General features: G+C 60.3%; 1 protein-coding gene across 3 annotated transcripts in view; it reads left to right on the forward strand.

The window, feature by feature from the left end:
• CPSF1 (cleavage and polyadenylation specific factor 1) overlaps positions 1-15,986 on the forward strand; it is a 38,183-nt gene that overhangs the window by 15,068 nt on the left and 7,129 nt on the right. For all 3 annotated transcript variants that reach the window (XM_005291127.4, XM_024102641.3, XM_042861308.2), the window contains exons 11-27: positions 600-687; positions 1,596-1,721; positions 2,384-2,435; positions 3,819-3,913; positions 4,567-4,641; positions 5,419-5,499; positions 7,238-7,327; positions 7,614-7,724; positions 8,255-8,396; positions 8,721-8,899; positions 9,897-10,033; positions 10,437-10,611; positions 11,475-11,681; positions 12,704-12,793; positions 14,648-14,791; positions 15,260-15,412; positions 15,611-15,727. In XM_005291127.4, coding sequence (XP_005291184.1) covers positions 600-687; positions 1,596-1,721; positions 2,384-2,435; positions 3,819-3,913; positions 4,567-4,641; positions 5,419-5,499; positions 7,238-7,327; positions 7,614-7,724; positions 8,255-8,396; positions 8,721-8,899; positions 9,897-10,033; positions 10,437-10,611; positions 11,475-11,681; positions 12,704-12,793; positions 14,648-14,791; positions 15,260-15,412; positions 15,611-15,727 — 2,062 coding nt within the window. The remainder of the gene's footprint in view (positions 1-599; positions 688-1,595; positions 1,722-2,383; positions 2,436-3,818; positions 3,914-4,566; positions 4,642-5,418; positions 5,500-7,237; positions 7,328-7,613; positions 7,725-8,254; positions 8,397-8,720; positions 8,900-9,896; positions 10,034-10,436; positions 10,612-11,474; positions 11,682-12,703; positions 12,794-14,647; positions 14,792-15,259; positions 15,413-15,610; positions 15,728-15,986) is intronic.

Below are 15,986 nucleotides of genomic sequence, written 5' to 3' on the forward strand. Positions count from 1 at the left end.
CTGGGCCAGTCCCTGGCCTGCGTGTGCGTGAGGCAGGGATGGTGGCATGGGCCCGCTGCGTCGGAGGTGCTGCTGGGTGGCGAACCTGTGCACAGAGAGGCAGCCCCTGAGAGGGAAGGGATGGCGAAGGCCCACGGGTGGGCTCCAGACACACTGCTCGGCGTGGCTTCTGGGGACCCCAGGGGGGCGAGAGAGAACAGTAGCGGCTTGGAGAACGGCCAGCAGGCGCCTGCGGTTCTGGGGAGCTCATTGTTTGACTCGGACTCGCTCTCCTGCCAGTCTCCACAGAGTTAGAAACTCCCGTGTGTGGTGCTTTCACCCCTGGTGCTCTCACTGTGACTTCGCCAGCGTGATCCGTGCCCAAGCAGCGGTTCCCCGTCGATTGCCCCCGTGTGCTTCCCCCGCCTCTGCCACGCAGGGCACGAGCTCTGATCTGCTGTGGAGCTCGGCCCTTGGGTGCCCTGCCCTGGCCCCTCCCCGGGCTCCGCGGCGGGGGCTGATCACGGAGGCCGTCTCTCAGAGCTTCCAGCTGGCCCAGAGCAGCCCTGCGGGGCCCAGGACAAACTCCTGGCCTCACCGCTCTCCCTGTCTCTCCTTAGCTACGTCCTGACCCTCATCACAGACGGGATGAGAAGCGTTCGCTCCTTCCATTTCGACAAAGCAGCAGCCAGCGTCCTCACCACCTGTGTAAGCCGCTGGGCCGAGGAGGGGTCTCCCGGGGGGCCTGTCACTGGGGTGCTAGTAATCGCCTGGGGACTCTCCTGGACCTGGCTAGGTGGGATCCCAGCTCTCGCCCTGTGGCAGGCTAGTGCCTTTCTCTCTGCCCGGGTAGCCGGGCTACAGAGACCCTCAGCGGGCAGATGGGGGCCATGGGGCTAGGTGCCGTGCCTCCCAGTGCTCTCGGTCGTGTGCCTGGGGACGAACTGGTGGCCCAATGGGGGGAGCAAGTGGGGGCGTCCCATGTGGGCAGGACACTGGTGCTCAGAGCGATGCCAACCCTGCACGAGGCCGGTCAGCAGGGCTGAGCCCGACTGGGCCATCAGAGGGGCTGCTGTGGGTCCCTTGTGCACTAGCAGGTGGGTGCTGGGCTGCCAGGCCTGGGGGGATCAGTCACTGACCGTGTCAGTGTCCCTGCGAGTGACTCATGTGCTCCGAGGGCTCGGAGGAGCTCATGGCCCCAGGCCTGGTTCCACCGCCCTCTGCAGGGCACGTCTGCACAGCCAGCGGCAGCCTGCGGCAGCGAGGCACCAAGCCGGCTCCACAGACTCAGGCTTGCGCTGCCGCTCTACAAAGAGCTGTGTTGGCTTGAGAGCCTGAGCCGCAACGTCTACGTGGCTACTGGTAGTGTCAGTCCGGACCGGGCAGCCCCCAGGCCGCGTGGCCGGGCTCAGGGGCGGGCTGGCTGGCTGGCGTGGCCCGTGTGGCTGGGCTCTGCGTGGCCGGGCTCGGGGGCGGACTGGCTGGCTGGCGCAGGCTGCGTGGCCGGCTCGAGGGCGGGCTGGCTGGTGCGGGCTGCGTGGCCATCCCCTTTGTGTCTGAGTCCCAGAGCGGAGCAGGGGCGGATCTGTGAGCGTCAATTTCTCTGCTCCCCTCAGATGATCACAATGGAGCCGGGTTACCTGTTCCTGGGCTCGCGGCTCGGTAACTCCCTCCTCCTCAAGTACACGGAGAAGCTGCAGGAGCCCCCCGTGAGTGTCGCCAAGGACCCGGCCGACAAGCAGGTCAGGGCAGCCCAGGGCCTGCGGGCACTTCCTCCTCCATGTGCTTTTCTCCCCACCCTGCCTCTCCTGGGCTTCTGCTGTGGCCCAAGCCAGCCTGGCTGCATTCCCTCCATTGCTGCTGCACCGTCCGTCGGGGGATTGGCCTAGCGGCTGCTGCGGGTCAGCGTGGCGAGGGGCCCCAGAGCATGGCTCTGTGAGCTAGTAGCCATTAGCCCCATGGCCTGTGGTCTCCCGCTGGACAGCTGGGGAACTGGAGATGATGAAAGCTCCAGAAGAGGTGCTAGGCTCAGCCCTTTCCCAGAGCATGGACAGCCCAGCGGGCAGCAGGGCAGGCGAACCCAGCCTGCCCACCCTTTCTCTGCCCAGGTGTCTGTCTCCAGCTGGTCCCTGGCCTCTCCAGCGGTTGCCAGAGAGGGGTCCGGCTCGTACCCACGTGCTGTGGCTTCCCTTACAGCAGGCCTGAGAGCCCCCAGCTTCTCCCACTGAGTGGCCCCCGGGTGCTATTGCTGTGGGTCACTGCTGGCCTGGCCATCAGCACCAAGCGGCAAATGGCCCCATTCTTCCTCCCATTCGCAGAGTGACTGGAACGGTTGGAGCCCCCTGGCTCGGGGCCAGAGGTGGGGGGTCAGCCCCTTCACCGCTGACTGCTCTGTTCCCCACAGGAGGAGCCCCCTGTCAAGAAGAAGAGGTCGGAGTCGTCCGGGAACTGGGCTGGTAAGTGGGCGCCTCCTCAGGGTCAGGGGCGCGAAGGGGTCCGACCGAGCCAGTTTCTGCGTCCCAGGATTGGCCGGGGGTGCCTGGCAGTGGCTGCCCAGCCCTAGGCTCAGGGCAGGGGAGCTGGGGGTACGGGCTATGCGGGGGACACACGAGGTTGGTGTGACGGTGCTGTCTGTGGGAGCCAGCTGAGGTCACTCCATCAGGGTGAACTGCAAACAAAACAGGGCAGACAAATTGCAAACGCTGGTGGATATTCCGATCCTTAGATTTACTAACCGGCACAAAACAGCTTCTGTATTACCTCACTGGTTACTCAGACGTCCAAACAACGCAGTTCCCTTAAAGTGCCCAGCCTCCGGCCTCCATCCAGAGACACAGGTCAGATATGATGCTGATTACTGAAAATCTGATCTCATCATATAAAAGAAAAGGTTCTTCCAATCCCAAAGGATCAGCCACATACCCAGGTCCAATTATAACCTAGATCTTACCCAAAATACACACTTAGAGCCAATTCTTATTAACTAAACTAAAATGTATTAAAAAAGAAAAGAAAGAGAGCGAGTGTTGGTTAAAAGATCAATATACAGACAGACTCAAATTCAATTTTTGAGGTTCAGAGGCATAGCAGAGCTGAGCTTGTAGTTGCCAAAAGTCCCTTTAGAAATAGTCCAGAGGTTATAGTCAAATGTCCATGCTCAGGGTGGCTCCATTCAATGACTGGGGAATCTCAATCCTTGTGGCTTAAGGTCCCCCCCTCCCCCACTCTTGAAACCCAAAGCAGATCTGAGATCAAGTAGGATCGTGTCCCAGGGTTTTTATACATTTCCAGCAGCCTTTCTGCCTGAGAAAACAATAGGCTTAACTCCCCTTCTCCCAAACATCCTGGCAATTAGCACAGGGTAATTGATCCATTAAACAGTTCAGATACAGGTACCACAACCTTCAAAGAGACATAGTATTATTGTCTCTGTTTCACTCAAGTGTCTTCCTACATGTTAATATGCCTTTTTTTGACCTTTGAATCAAAGCTATAGCATTAGACAAGACTTGTTTGCTTACATCACAAGACCTGAGCAAACACCTCCCCTTCTACCTCTAACAATGCCGGCTGCATTTCAAAGCTCTGTTCATTTACAGATCTTCCTAACCAGTCTCTAAAGTTCGGCCCTGCGTCAGGTCAGTCTGTGAGTTAATTAACTCTTTCTGGCCCTGTCATCTTCCAATGACATATTATATCACACTCATAATGTCACAGCTGGTAGGGCTCAGGGCGGGGGAGCTGGGACACATAGTGGGGCGCAGGAGGCTGGCGTGGCTCGGGGCGGCACAGCGCTGCCCCGGCTCCGTCCCAGGCTCCGGCTCGCTGTTGTGTTGCAGGGGGGAAGTCGGCCCCACAGGACGAGGTGGATGAGATCGAGGTGTACGGCAGCGAGGCCCAGTCCGGGACCCAACTGGCGACCTACTCCTTCGAGGTAGCGCTCTGCCTGGAGCTGCCTGAACACCCCGGACCTGCTGTTCTGGCTGGGAGGGGGGCAGCTGTGGCTCCCTGCTCAGCGGCCTGGGGGGGCTGGAGGCAGCTAGGTGGGACCCAGGCCCCTGCTGCCCCAAGTGACTGAGCTCTGCCCCTGAGCCGAGTTGTCCCTAGGCTACTCCGCGTGCTCGTCGGTGTCAGCCCAGGGGGTGAGTCCCCCGCGCTTCCCCAGCAGCCTGACATGCCCAGGGCCCCGGCCAGGCAATGCAGGGGCTGTTTCCCCTGCCACGCTGACCCCCTGCGGGAGGGGGCGCTCCCTCATGGCCCCTCCCTGCAGATGGCCCCCGGGGGAGCCGGGGCCAGTGACTTGGGGTTGTTGACCCTTGTCACATAGGAACCGGGCTGATCCCCACGGTGGCTGGGCCAGGCTGGAGCTGGAGCCCTAGGGGGGCAGGCCCTGTGTCCCGTTCTCCAGGCCCTCGGGCTGGGCCCTGTGTCCCGTTCTCCAGGCCCCCGGGCCTGGGGCTGGGCTGGAGCTGCTGTCCCGAGGCTGAAAGCCCTGTTTCCCATTTCCAGTCCCTTGACCTCACCCCCCACAAAACTCTCTCGGCCTGGTCTATGCGCAGGGCGCTGACCCCCTCTTGTATCTTGCAGGTGTGCGACAGCATCCTCAACATCGGGCCCTGTGCCAATGCAGCCATGGGGGAGCCCGCCTTCCTGTCCGAGGAGGTGCGTACTGCACCAGAGCTATAGCATTAGACAAGACTTGTTTGCTTACATCACAAGACCAACGGCGCTCTGCCCCTGTCATGTCCACGTGCCGCCGTCAGTGCGCCCCTGGGACTACGGGTCCCAGCAGGCCGTGCTCCAGGGGGCCTGGCTGTCGTGCATGCTGGGATCTGGAGTCTCCCTGGGCTGCGGCCTGCTCCGGGAGGGCTGTGCTCTGTGCAGCTTGAGCCAGGGCGGCATTTGCCCTGAGCCGACAACGCTTTCCAAGGCCTCCCAGGCCTTCCGAGCCCCATTCTTCTCCCTCTGCCCCCGAGAACAGCCAGTGCTTGGGCTGCTTTGGGAAGGCAAGTCCAGCTGATCCCTCCTGTCCTGTCTGACCCCCTGCAAGGCCAAGTCTCCTGCAGTGGCCGTTCCCAGCCCACTGCCCGCCCGAGTGCCTGTCGCTGCAGGGCAGATGGGCGGGCGGGCGGGACGCTGATAGGATGGGTGCAAGGGCTGGAGTAGGGCTCCCGCAGTGCTCCGCGGAGCCAAAGCAGTGGGGGGCCGTGAGGAGAGGTGGGGCAGTGAGGACCAGTGGGGTGAAAGGGGGTTGGATATGGGGGGCTGGGGTGTGTGGAGCCGTCAGCACGCAGGAGCAGCAGCCCCAGGGCTTGGTGCCAGTCCTCCAGCACAGGGCACTTCCCCCTTGTGGCAGCCAGTCCTGGGGGTGGGGACAGGGGGCTTCCGTCCCTAGGGGGGGCAGCACCTGACATCCGCTGCTTCTCTCCATGGCTGCAGTTTCAGAACAGCCCGGAGCCAGACCTGGAGATTGTGGTTTGTTCAGGCTTCGGGAAGAACGGGGCCCTTTCTGTCCTGCAGGTGAGCACAGCGCCGGCGGGGGGGGTGCGGTGGGGGGAGCATCTGTGCTGGGGGGGAGCCTGGTGCCAGTGGGGGGGTGATGTCTGTGCCCCGGAGTGAGCCTGGCACAGGCAGGGGAGGCAGAGTCTGGGCCCAGGGGTGAGGGTGTCGTGTGAGCCCTGGCTGGTCTGAGTGTGGTGTGGGGAGGGCTGTCACCGTGCGAAGGCCCCACATCCGGGCTCTGGGCTTCACGCATCCCCGCCCTGCAGATCTGTGGGAGGGGATCTGTGACAATGCGGTTCTGGCGGGACCCAACTGAGAGTGCCAATTCAGGACAAATTGCTAAAACAGGGCAGTTACAGCCCAAGGCTGGGGTTTCTCCACCTCTAAGGCAAACCAAACCAGCCAGACAAAGAGGACTTTGGTTTCACCCCACTGGCTAACCACAAGTCACACAAACAATTCCCTTAGACACTCCAGTTTCCCAGTATCACCACCAGTGCCACTCGTTATGGGGACCAATGGTTATGAAAACCAATATCCCAATATACACACAAAAAGTTCTCTCGATCCCAAAGGACCAAGCCCCAGACCAATATACAACTCAGATCTTTCCCACAAATCACGCTGCTGCCAATCCTTTAGAATCTAAAATCTAAAGGTTTATTCATAAAAGGAAAAAGATAGAGATGAGAGTTAGAATTGGTGAAATGGAATCAATTACATCCAGTAATGGCAAAGTTCTTGGTTCAGGCTTGCAGCAGCGATAGAATAAACTGCAGGTTCAAATCAAGTCTCTGGAACATCCCCAGCTGGGATGGGTCCTCAGTCCTTTGTTCAGAGCTTCAGTTTGTAGCAAAGTCCCTCCAGAGGTAAGAAGCAGGATTGAAGACAAAATGGAGATGAGGCATCAGCCTTTTTATAGTTTTTCCAGGTGTAAGAACACCTCTTTGTTCTTACTGTGGAAAATTACAGCAAAATGGAGTCTGAAGTCACATGGGCAAGTTCCTGCATACTTTACTGAGTTACAAGGTGTCTCTCCATGGGTCAACTGTATAGCTGATGGTCCTTAATGGGCCATCAAGCAGGCTAGACAGAGCTAACACCCACCTGTCTGGGAGGTTTCCCAGAAGCACAGCATAAGTTTGAAATACAGACAGTACAGAGCCAATATTTATAACTTCAACTACAAAAATGATACACACATACAGACAGCATAATCATAACCAGCAAACCATAACCTTGTCTTAGACACATCATTTGACCCCCCCCCCCCCCCTTTATACAAGATTTGGTGCCACTACAGGACTTTGGTTGCAACCATGTTCTATATGGTTCCAGATTATATCAATAACGTCACAGGATCCCTGCAGGGGGAGCCCGCAGTGGGGCAGAGACGGGCCCTGCCTGAGGGAGGGGGTGGGGAGGAGCAGGCAGGCCCAGGGGAGTGAGCTCTGCTACCCCACGTGCTGGCTAGGTGGAAGGGGGCGTGTGGAGCTTGTCACGGCAGGGCTGGCTGGCGCGTGACCCCTTCTCTCCAGTCTAAAGGCGCAGCCACGTGGCCGCGTGCAATGCTGCAGCTGCTGGTCCCTGCAGGCGGCTCCCTGGGCTGTGCACATGGCGAGGGGCGGCTCTCGGCTGGGCAGAGTTTGGGCTCTGCGCCAGTATTCGGGAGCAATGGGGGTCGTCTCAGTGCGTCTCCCGCCAGGGCTGGGGGGACTGGGAAGCTGCAGTTCTAGCCTCCGCCTCTTCCCAACAGAAAAGCATCCGCCCCCAAGTGGTGACGACCTTTGAGCTGCCCGGCTGCTACGACATGTGGACCGTGATCTCGCCCCAGAAGAAGGAAGAGGTCAGTGGGTGGCTGCCCGCGGTGTGGAGGGGGAGGCTCTGGGTTGGCCCATCAGCCACCTGCCCCTAGAGCTCCTGGCACCTCCGCTGGCTTCCGCTGAGCCCCATTTCCCGCGGGCTGATCCCAGTATGCTCCTTAGCTGTGTCTGGCCTGGCGAGTCAGGAGCTCCCTCTTGGAGGAGCGCCCTGTCCCATTGCTGGGATAAAGGCCCCTGGCTGGGCTCGGCTCCTAGGGGCTGGGGTTGCCGTGCGCTCCCAGGGCCCGGCTTCATTCTCTCCTCCTGCAGGATGAGGGGGCCAAAGGGGAGAGTGCAGAGAAGGAGCCCAGCCCCCCCGAACCTGAGGACGATGGCAAGAGACATGGCTTCTTGATCCTGAGCCGCGAGGACTCCACCATGGTAAGGGCCCTGGCAGTGTGATGCGGTGCCGGGGGCCTAGCCCAGGCACCTGTCCCCAAGGAACCGCGGCACCGGAGTGCACATGCAGTCGGTTTGGTCTCTGGGGCGCCCTAGCAGCAAACTGCCTCGCTCCTCAGACTTCACGGGCCAGGCGCAGGGAACCCGGGTGCTGTGGGTGACCCAGGGGCCGTATTCGGGTGAGAGAGAACATAGGCCCTGGCCCTTTTCCCAGCATGTGGGGCATGAACCTCCCATCCCGCTCGGATCATTCTGTTCCAGCTCCCTGATTTCCTCCCGGGTTCATCGGGACACAGGGAGCTTCCTCTCCTGCCTTCCCTGGTGTTGCTGGGCGCTGTCAATCAGTTGGCATGCTCCACCTCAGAGGTGGCTGCGTTGGGGGGTGAGCGATCCGGTACCTGTCCCGTTTGTAAAGGGGCAGGGTTGGCTCCTCGTCTGCCTGCTGAGGTGACAGGCAGGCGAGTTAGTGTAGGGGCTCCGCTCTGACTGCCCTCTGGTCGTATGTCCCGCAGATCCTGCAGACGGGTCAGGAGATCATGGAGCTGGACACGAGCGGGTTTGCCACGCAGGGGCCCACCGTGTTCGCTGGCAACATCGGAGAGAACCGCTACATCGTGCAGGTGTCGCCCCTGGGCATCCGGCTGCTGGAAGGAGGTGGGCACCGCGGGTGGGCAGAGCTGCCACTTCTCTTCCTGCCAACCCCTCAGGCCTGCCTGCCTGCCACGGTCACCTCGCTGGGACCGGGTCGCTGGGGCCATCTGCAATGTCCGGTGCTGGCGGGACTGGTGCATGCTGGGGTCCTCCATGGCCCCCCATTCTGATCTGGGAGCGGGGCCTCCTCAGTCTGTTCCCCATGGGGGGATGCAGGGCTGGGGGAACCCATCGCTCCGATCTGAGGGGGGGTGCTGGGTTGGGCTGGGGCTGAGTCTTGTGGCCCTGGCCATGGCCGTGGCTCAGCTGGGTGGCTCTGTCTTCCAGTGAATCAGCTGCACTTCATCCCTGTGGACCTGGGCTCCCCCATCGTGCACTGCGCCGTGGCCGACCCCTACGTGGTGATCATGAGCGCCGAGGGCCAGGTGACCATGTTCGTGCTGAAGAGCGACACGTACGGGGGCAGGACGCACCGGCTCACCCTGCAGAAGCCCCAGCTGCACCACGTGAGTCTGAGCAGGCCGTGCTGCTGTGGGGGACAGGCTGCATGCCCCCGTCCTGGGAGGTGTGTGTGTAACACTGGGGCTGTCCATCGGGGTGGGGCTGGAGGGACACACCCGGGTGCTGTCGGTCGGGGTGGGCATGTGCGACGTACCAGGGTACAGTCCAGATCAATGGGGAGCTGTGTCAGCTCTGCCCTGCAGCCTTGGCTGCTTCACAATGCCCACAGCCAGCCTGCCAGCATGTGAGCCACCCCCTGAATGTGTGTGCGGGACTGCAGCCTGCCAGCCACACCTGGGTCGCCAGCCTGGGTTACGCTGCAGGGTGACCCCAACACACCCCCACTCCCAGAAATGTACGTCCTGTACTGCCCAGCCCGCTCCTGGGCAGGACAAATACTTTCCTTTCAGGGCAGAATATACCTGTTTATCTCAAATAGTTATTCCGACGCTTCGGTTTAAACACACGGGATTAAATAAAACAGTAAAACAAGTTTAACGACACAGAGGGAGATTGTGAGTCCAAGTAATGAGGCCTAAAAGTCAGAAATGGTCACAAGAAAATAAAGACCAGACATCAACTAATAATTAAAACTTAACAAACTAGATTAGATTCGAGCAGAGTTTCTCACCACATGCTCCAGCAGATGACTGACCAACCCTCTCCCCCAGAGTCCAACGCCTGCTTCCCTTGTCTCTTTGGGAGCGGTAAATGCGATGGGCAGGGCGAGGTGGGGGGTGGGACTTGGGGTCCCGAGACAGGGGAATCTTATCAGGTCACACAATATTGCCACACACATTTTACCAGGCGGATACTGACCAGCACGTGATGAGTTTTCAGTGGTCCCTCACCAGGCGTACCTTGTACAGAGATGGTTACAGTAGCGTGCAGGGTGTGAATGCAGGGGCGTGTGCTGTCACATGCCCACGGGGCTCAGGGGCTGGGGACAGCCTGGGCGTCTCCTCGCTATGCGAGGTGGTACCTGCAGCCTCTCCCTTGCAGCAATCCAAGGTGATCGCGCTGTGCGTGTACCGCGACGTCAGAGGCATGTTCACCACGGAGAGCAGGACGACCAGCTCCAGGGACGAGCTCTCCCTCAGGAGCCACTCGGAGGTGGAGACCGTCATCCAGGACATCAGGTACGAGAGAGGCTGGGGCCTTTCCCTGGCCATTAGGGATGGGCAGATCGGTGGGGAGAGGCGCACGTGGCAGGGTGGCTTTAGCGCTGCTTGTCCTGGCCCAGCGGCCAGGAGCGGCAGTCGAGCTGTGCCCAGCAGCCCATGGCAGGGGGACAGGAGCCGTGTCTGCATGAGCAGCATAGGGAATGAGGGTGGGTGATCTGTGACAGGGCACAGCTGGGGGCAGCCCCCCATCCCTCCAGGTCGCTGCTTCTGTGCCAGGTGAGCCATCGGCAGTGATCCCTATGTCCTGCGCCTGCCACTCCCGGCCGAGAGAGGGTGCACAGGGCGGGGAGGAGCTCCGTGACGGGGCGCCTGGACCCCCCGTAACAGCCTCTCCCTGCTTCCCGGCCGCCCGGCGCAGTAACACGGTGGACGACGAGGAGGAGATGCTCTACGGGGACTCCAGCCTGCTCTTCAGCCCCACCAAGGAGGAGCCGCGTCGCAGCAGCCTCCCGCTGGCTGACAGGGACCCCCACCAGTCCAAAGTAGAGCCCACGCACTGGTGTGTGCTGGTGCGGGAGAACGGAGCCATGGAGGTAAGGCCTGGGCCAGCCCCTCCCGAAGGAGCCTGATCTGGCATTGCCCGGAGAGCAGCCCCTGCCCGCCTAGCGCTGAGCCCCTTGGAGCTTGTAAGCGAAGCGAGGTTCAGTCTGGTCGAGGCTTGGATGGGAGACCTCCGGGTTCAAAACGGCCTGCAGGGAGTGGGGTGGGGGGCTTACTACGAGGTGCTGACTCCTCCTCCCGGAGTCAGGGCTGACTAATGCCCCAGTGCGGTACTAGGGGGTGCTGAGCCCAGGGGACCCCCAGGAGGTGCCGTGCTGTGCTGCTGGTGGGTGAGGTGTGAAACCGAGGCCCTAGTTAGTGGTTACCCCAGAGTTGGGAGGTGAGTCCCAGCCAGATCTCAGCTCTGCTGTGAATCCCCCGAAGGGTCGGCTGGCTACAGCATTTCCACTGAGCCGTGACCCCCTGCTGCTGCTGGGCCTGTTCTGGGGGGTTTCTAGGACTCTCCCTTGCATGAAATCGCTCTCTTGGCCCAGTGTGCAGGGGCCCTAAAGGGGAGCAGTTAAACCGAGACAAGGAAATCATGTTGACCCCACGTGTGATTAACCTGTGGAACTCCTGGCCACAAGACTGAATCCAAGAGCGTAGAAAGGCCGTGACGTTCCCATGGCTCATGAGACTAACAGCACCAGCCATCCTACTCCAGGATCTGAGCCAGGCCGAGGGAGGGGGCTTGGGAGACATTTCTCCAAGGGCTGTTATCTGGGGATGGTCCCTGCAGCTCCTCAGGACAGCTGGGAGTGGGCTAGACAGACCCTGCTCTGACCTCATGTGGGGAGTCCTATGAGGAGCCTCCATGGACCCCTGCCTAGCTCAGTTGCTGTCTCTCTCCCTGCAGATCTATCAGCTGCCTGACTGGCGCCTGGTCTTCCTGGTGAAGAACTTCCCCATGGGCCAGCGGGTGCTGGTGGACAGCTCGTTCGGGCAGCCCGCGGCCCAGGGCGATGCCAAGAAGGAGGAGGTGACGCGGCAGGGGGAGATGCCCCTGGTGAAGGAGGTCCTGCTGGTGGCACTGGGCAATCGCCAGAGCCGGCCGTACCTGCTGGTGAGCTGGGTCATGGGAGCTCACTGCTGCACTTGGAGCAGTACCGCTGCCCGGGCAGGCTCCCCTGGCGCTGTGTGCACGTACCAGGCAGGGGCGCAGCGAGGGGGCTGCAGGGTGGGGCGCAGATGGCTGCTTACTGTGGCGGGGGGGTGCATAACTGGTTGGAAAACCGTTCCCAGAGAGTAGCTGTCAGTGGCTCCCAGTCATGCCGGAAGGACATAACGAGTGGGGTCCCGCAGGGATCAGTTCTGGGTCCGGTTCTGTTCAATATCTTCACCAACGATTTAGACAATGGCACAGATAGTACACTTACAAAGTGTGCGGGCGATACCAAGCTGGGAGGGGCGGCCAGCGTGTGTGTGCTGAGGGGGCACAGCGGGGATGGGGGCTGTAGTGCTCTGGCTGGCCAGCGTGTGTGTGTGTGGGGGGCACAGCGGGGATGGGAGCTGTAGTGCTCTGGCTGGCCAGCGTGTGTGTGCTGGGGGGGCACAGCGGGGATGGGAGCTGTAGTGCTCTGGCTGGCCAGTGTGTGTGCTGGGGGGGCACAGCGGGGATGGGAGCTGTAGTGCTCTGGCTGGCCAGTGTGTGTGCTGGGGGGGCACAGCGGGGATGGGAGCTGTAGTGCTCTGGCTGGCCAGTGTGTGTGTGTGTGGGGGGGAGCGGCGAGCAGGGGATGGAGCAAAGGGAAACGTAGGCTGAATATTAAGATAACGTTTGCTGAATAAGGGAGCGCTGGTTGGGAGTTGACTGCCCAGGGCAGTGGTGGGAGCCCGTCCCTGGGTGTCTGTCTGAGGGGGACCAGCCTGCCCTGCCCTGGGGTTCGGACCCACTGGGGTTACTCCAACCCTGCGATCGCTGGGTAGGTTTCCTTTCACATCACGGCCTCACAAGCCTCCTGCCACTTCCCCAGCTCCGCTGCCCTGAGCTGGGGCTGAGTGTGACCTGTGGGTATGGGGGGAGGGGTGGGCTCCAGGTGCGCACGGGAGGGGCAGGAGTCTCAGCTCTTCTCATCCCGTTGGCAGGTTCACGTGGACCAGGAGCTGCTGATTTACGAGGCTTTCAGCCACGACTCCCAGCTGGGCCAGAGTAACCTGAAAGTCCGGTTTAAGAAGGTAATGGGGGAGTGTTTGAGGCCGCCCATGTGTCCCCCCTGCCGTCAGGCCCAGCTGATACGGAGTGGGGGGCCCAAAGTGCCCCCAAAAGTTCTGCTTCCTAGTCGCCCTCCACGCCAATGGGAGTGTGTCCCCCATGGGGAATGACAGCCCAGTCTGCTCAACTTCTGTCCCTGGAAAGATAATGGAGCACATAAGTAAGCCATCAATTTGCGAACGCCTAGAAGATAATAAGGTGATAAGTAACAGTCAGCATGGATTTGTCAAGAACAACGTGTCAAACCAACCTGATAGCTTTCTGTGACAGGGTAACAAGCCTTGTGGATAGGAGGAAGGGGTAGACGTGGTGTATCTTGACTTTAGTGAGGCTTTTGATACCGTCTTGCATGAGCTTCTCAAACACAAACTAGGGAAATGCAACCTAGATGGAGCTGCTATAAGGTGGATGCAAAACTGGTTGGAAAACCATCCCCAGAGAGTAATCATCAGTGGTTCACAGTCATGCTGGAAGGGCATAACGAGTGGGGTCCCGCAGGGATTGGTTCTGGGTCTGGTTCTGTTCAATATCTTCATCAGTGATTTAGCTAATGGCACAGATAGTACACTTCTAAAGTTTGCGGACAATACCAAGCTGGGAGGGGTTACAAGTGCTTTGGAGGATAGGATTAAAATTCAAAATGATCTGGACAAACTGGAGAAATGATCTGAAGTAAATATTGAATTTCAACCTAAGGACAAATGCAAAGTACTCCACTTGGGAAGGAACAATCAGTTGCACACATACAGAATGGGAAATGACTGCCTAGGAAGGAGTACTGCGGAAAGAGATCTGAGGGTCATAGTGCATCACAAGATAAATATGAGTCAACAGTGTAACACTGTAGCAAAAAAAGCGAACATCATTCTGGGCTGTATTAGCAGGAGTGTTGTAAGCAAGGCATGAGAAGTCATTCTTCTTCTTTGCTCCGCGCTGATTAGGCCTCAACTGGAGTATTGTGTCCAGTTCTGGGCGCCACATTTCAGGAAAGATGTGGACAAGTTGGAGAAAGTCCAGAGAAGAGCAACAAAAATGATTAGACGTCTAGAAAACATGAGCTATGAGGGACAATTGAAAAAACTGGGTTTGTTTAGTCTGGAGAAGAGAAGACTGAGAGGGGACATGATAAGTTTTCAAGTACATAGAAAGTTGTTACAAGGAGGAGGGAGAAAAATTGTTCTTAACCTCTGAGGACAGGGCCAGAAGCAATGGGCTTAAATTGCAGCAAGGAAGGTTTAGGTTGGACGTTAGGAAAAACTTCCCAACTGTCAGGGTGGTTAAGCACTGGAATCAATTGCCCAGGGAGGTGGTGGAATCTCCATCACTGGAGACTTTTAAGAGCCAGTTGGACAAACCCCTGTCAGGGATGGGGTAGATAATACTCAGTCCTGCCATGAGTGCAGGGGACTGGACTAGATGACCTCTCGAGGTCCCGTCCATATGACTTCAGCTCCCAGCATGCAATGCACGATCTTGACCCGGTGGGAGGTAAAACTCCCAAGCAGCTTGTTCCTTTCTGGGGGGGGCTTGTCTGGGGCGAGTGCCCTGGTCTAAAGTGTTCGCGTCCCAGGCGCAAAGTAGCTGAATGGGGGGCCGGCGCTGGGTGGGGCCAGGGAGACTTGTGGGGGAGCTCTGAAGCGCGATCTGCAGCGCCCTCCGCAGGTGACGTGCCTGTGAGCATGGAAAGGTGGGGACCCCCCAGCGGTCGTGTGGGTTCCCCGCTTGGTGCTCGCCCCTCCCAGCTCAGCTGCAGGGCTCCGGTCCCATTGGTGCCTGGGGGCCCTCGCTCATCTGTGACCATCTCTCCTCCCTGTCAGGTCCCCCACAACATCAACTTCCGGGAGAAGAAGCTGAAGTTGTCCAAAAAGAAATCGGAGAGCGCCGGGGGCGAGGAGTCGGGGGGCACGCGGGGGCGGGTCGCCCGCTTCCGCTTCTTCGAGGACATCTACGGCTACTCGGGGGTGAGCCGCGGGGGCAGGCCTGGCTCAGTCCCTCACTGTTCAGATTGGCCCCAGGCTCAGCTGCTGGTACCATGGGGGCTGGGTGACAGCGGGAGAGAGCCGGTGGGGCAGCCCCATTCGGGCAGGTCCCTGGGGCAGTTAGACCCCTCTGGGTGCCGGTGGGGGGTTGGGCACATCATGGCGCTTTGCCTGCTGCACTCGGGAGGTGACGCCGCAGGATTTCCCGACCACCTGCTGCAGGCTGCCATCCTGTGAGAGCCAGAAGCTAAGCGGGGGCTGGCTCTGCCGGCACTTGGAGGGGAGACCTCCTGGGCATGGCCGGGGACTGTGGGTTGGTGAGTCAGCCCTGCGTTGCAGCTGGCCAGGAAAGAGCCCGTGGAGAGGCCGTGCGGGAGCCCCTGGTCCGAAGTGCCCTGGCAGCGGGCCCTGGGCGCCCCACTCTGATCCTGGCGCTGGCTCTGCTCCCAGGTGTTCATCTGCGGGCCCTCCCCGCACTGGCTGCTGGTGACGGCCCGAGGGGCCCTGCGCCTGCACCCCATGACGATTGACGGCTTGATCGAGTCCTTCGCTCCCTTCCACAACGTCAACTGCCCCAAGGGCTTTCTCTATTTCAACCGGCAGGTATGTGGGGCGCGGCTGGCTTGGGGGCAGACAGACGCTGCCTGGGCCCTGTGGAGATGGGGCGCAGAGGGCCTACAGGTCCCAGCATGCACTGCTCCATCAGGGCATGTCCTTCTGGGCAGCAGCTCTTCTCTCTGGGGCGTGGGGGAAGGCGGGGCTGAACTAAAGGGAGGGGCTGACGGTGGGCTCTGCTCGCAGGGGGAGCTGCGGATCAGCGTCCTGCCCGCGTACCTGTCCTACGATGCTCCGTGGCCTGTGAGGAAGATCCCGCTGCGCTGCACCACGCACTACGTGGCTTATCACGTGGAGTCCAAGGTACCAGGCTGCTGCTGGGGGCAGCCCTGCTGTGTGGGAACGGGCTGTGCTGCGGGGAGTCCCCTTCTGGGGCACAACGTCCCCCGAAAGCTCAGCTCTGCTGGCCCAGGTCCCACCACTCTGCAGGCAGTGCTGCTCCACCCTCATCCTGGCCAAGGGGCATCTTGCAGGGCACAGCCCCCAAAGGGGGCGCTTCAGACCTGTCCTGCCTGGCTCTGCTCTGTGCCCCATGCCGGCAGCCCGCACGATGCCAGCTGTG

Source organism: Chrysemys picta, chromosome 2 (genome assembly GCF_011386835.1).
Source record: "Chrysemys picta bellii isolate R12L10 chromosome 2, ASM1138683v2, whole genome shotgun sequence".
Taxonomy (NCBI): Eukaryota; Metazoa; Chordata; order Testudines; family Emydidae; genus Chrysemys; species Chrysemys picta.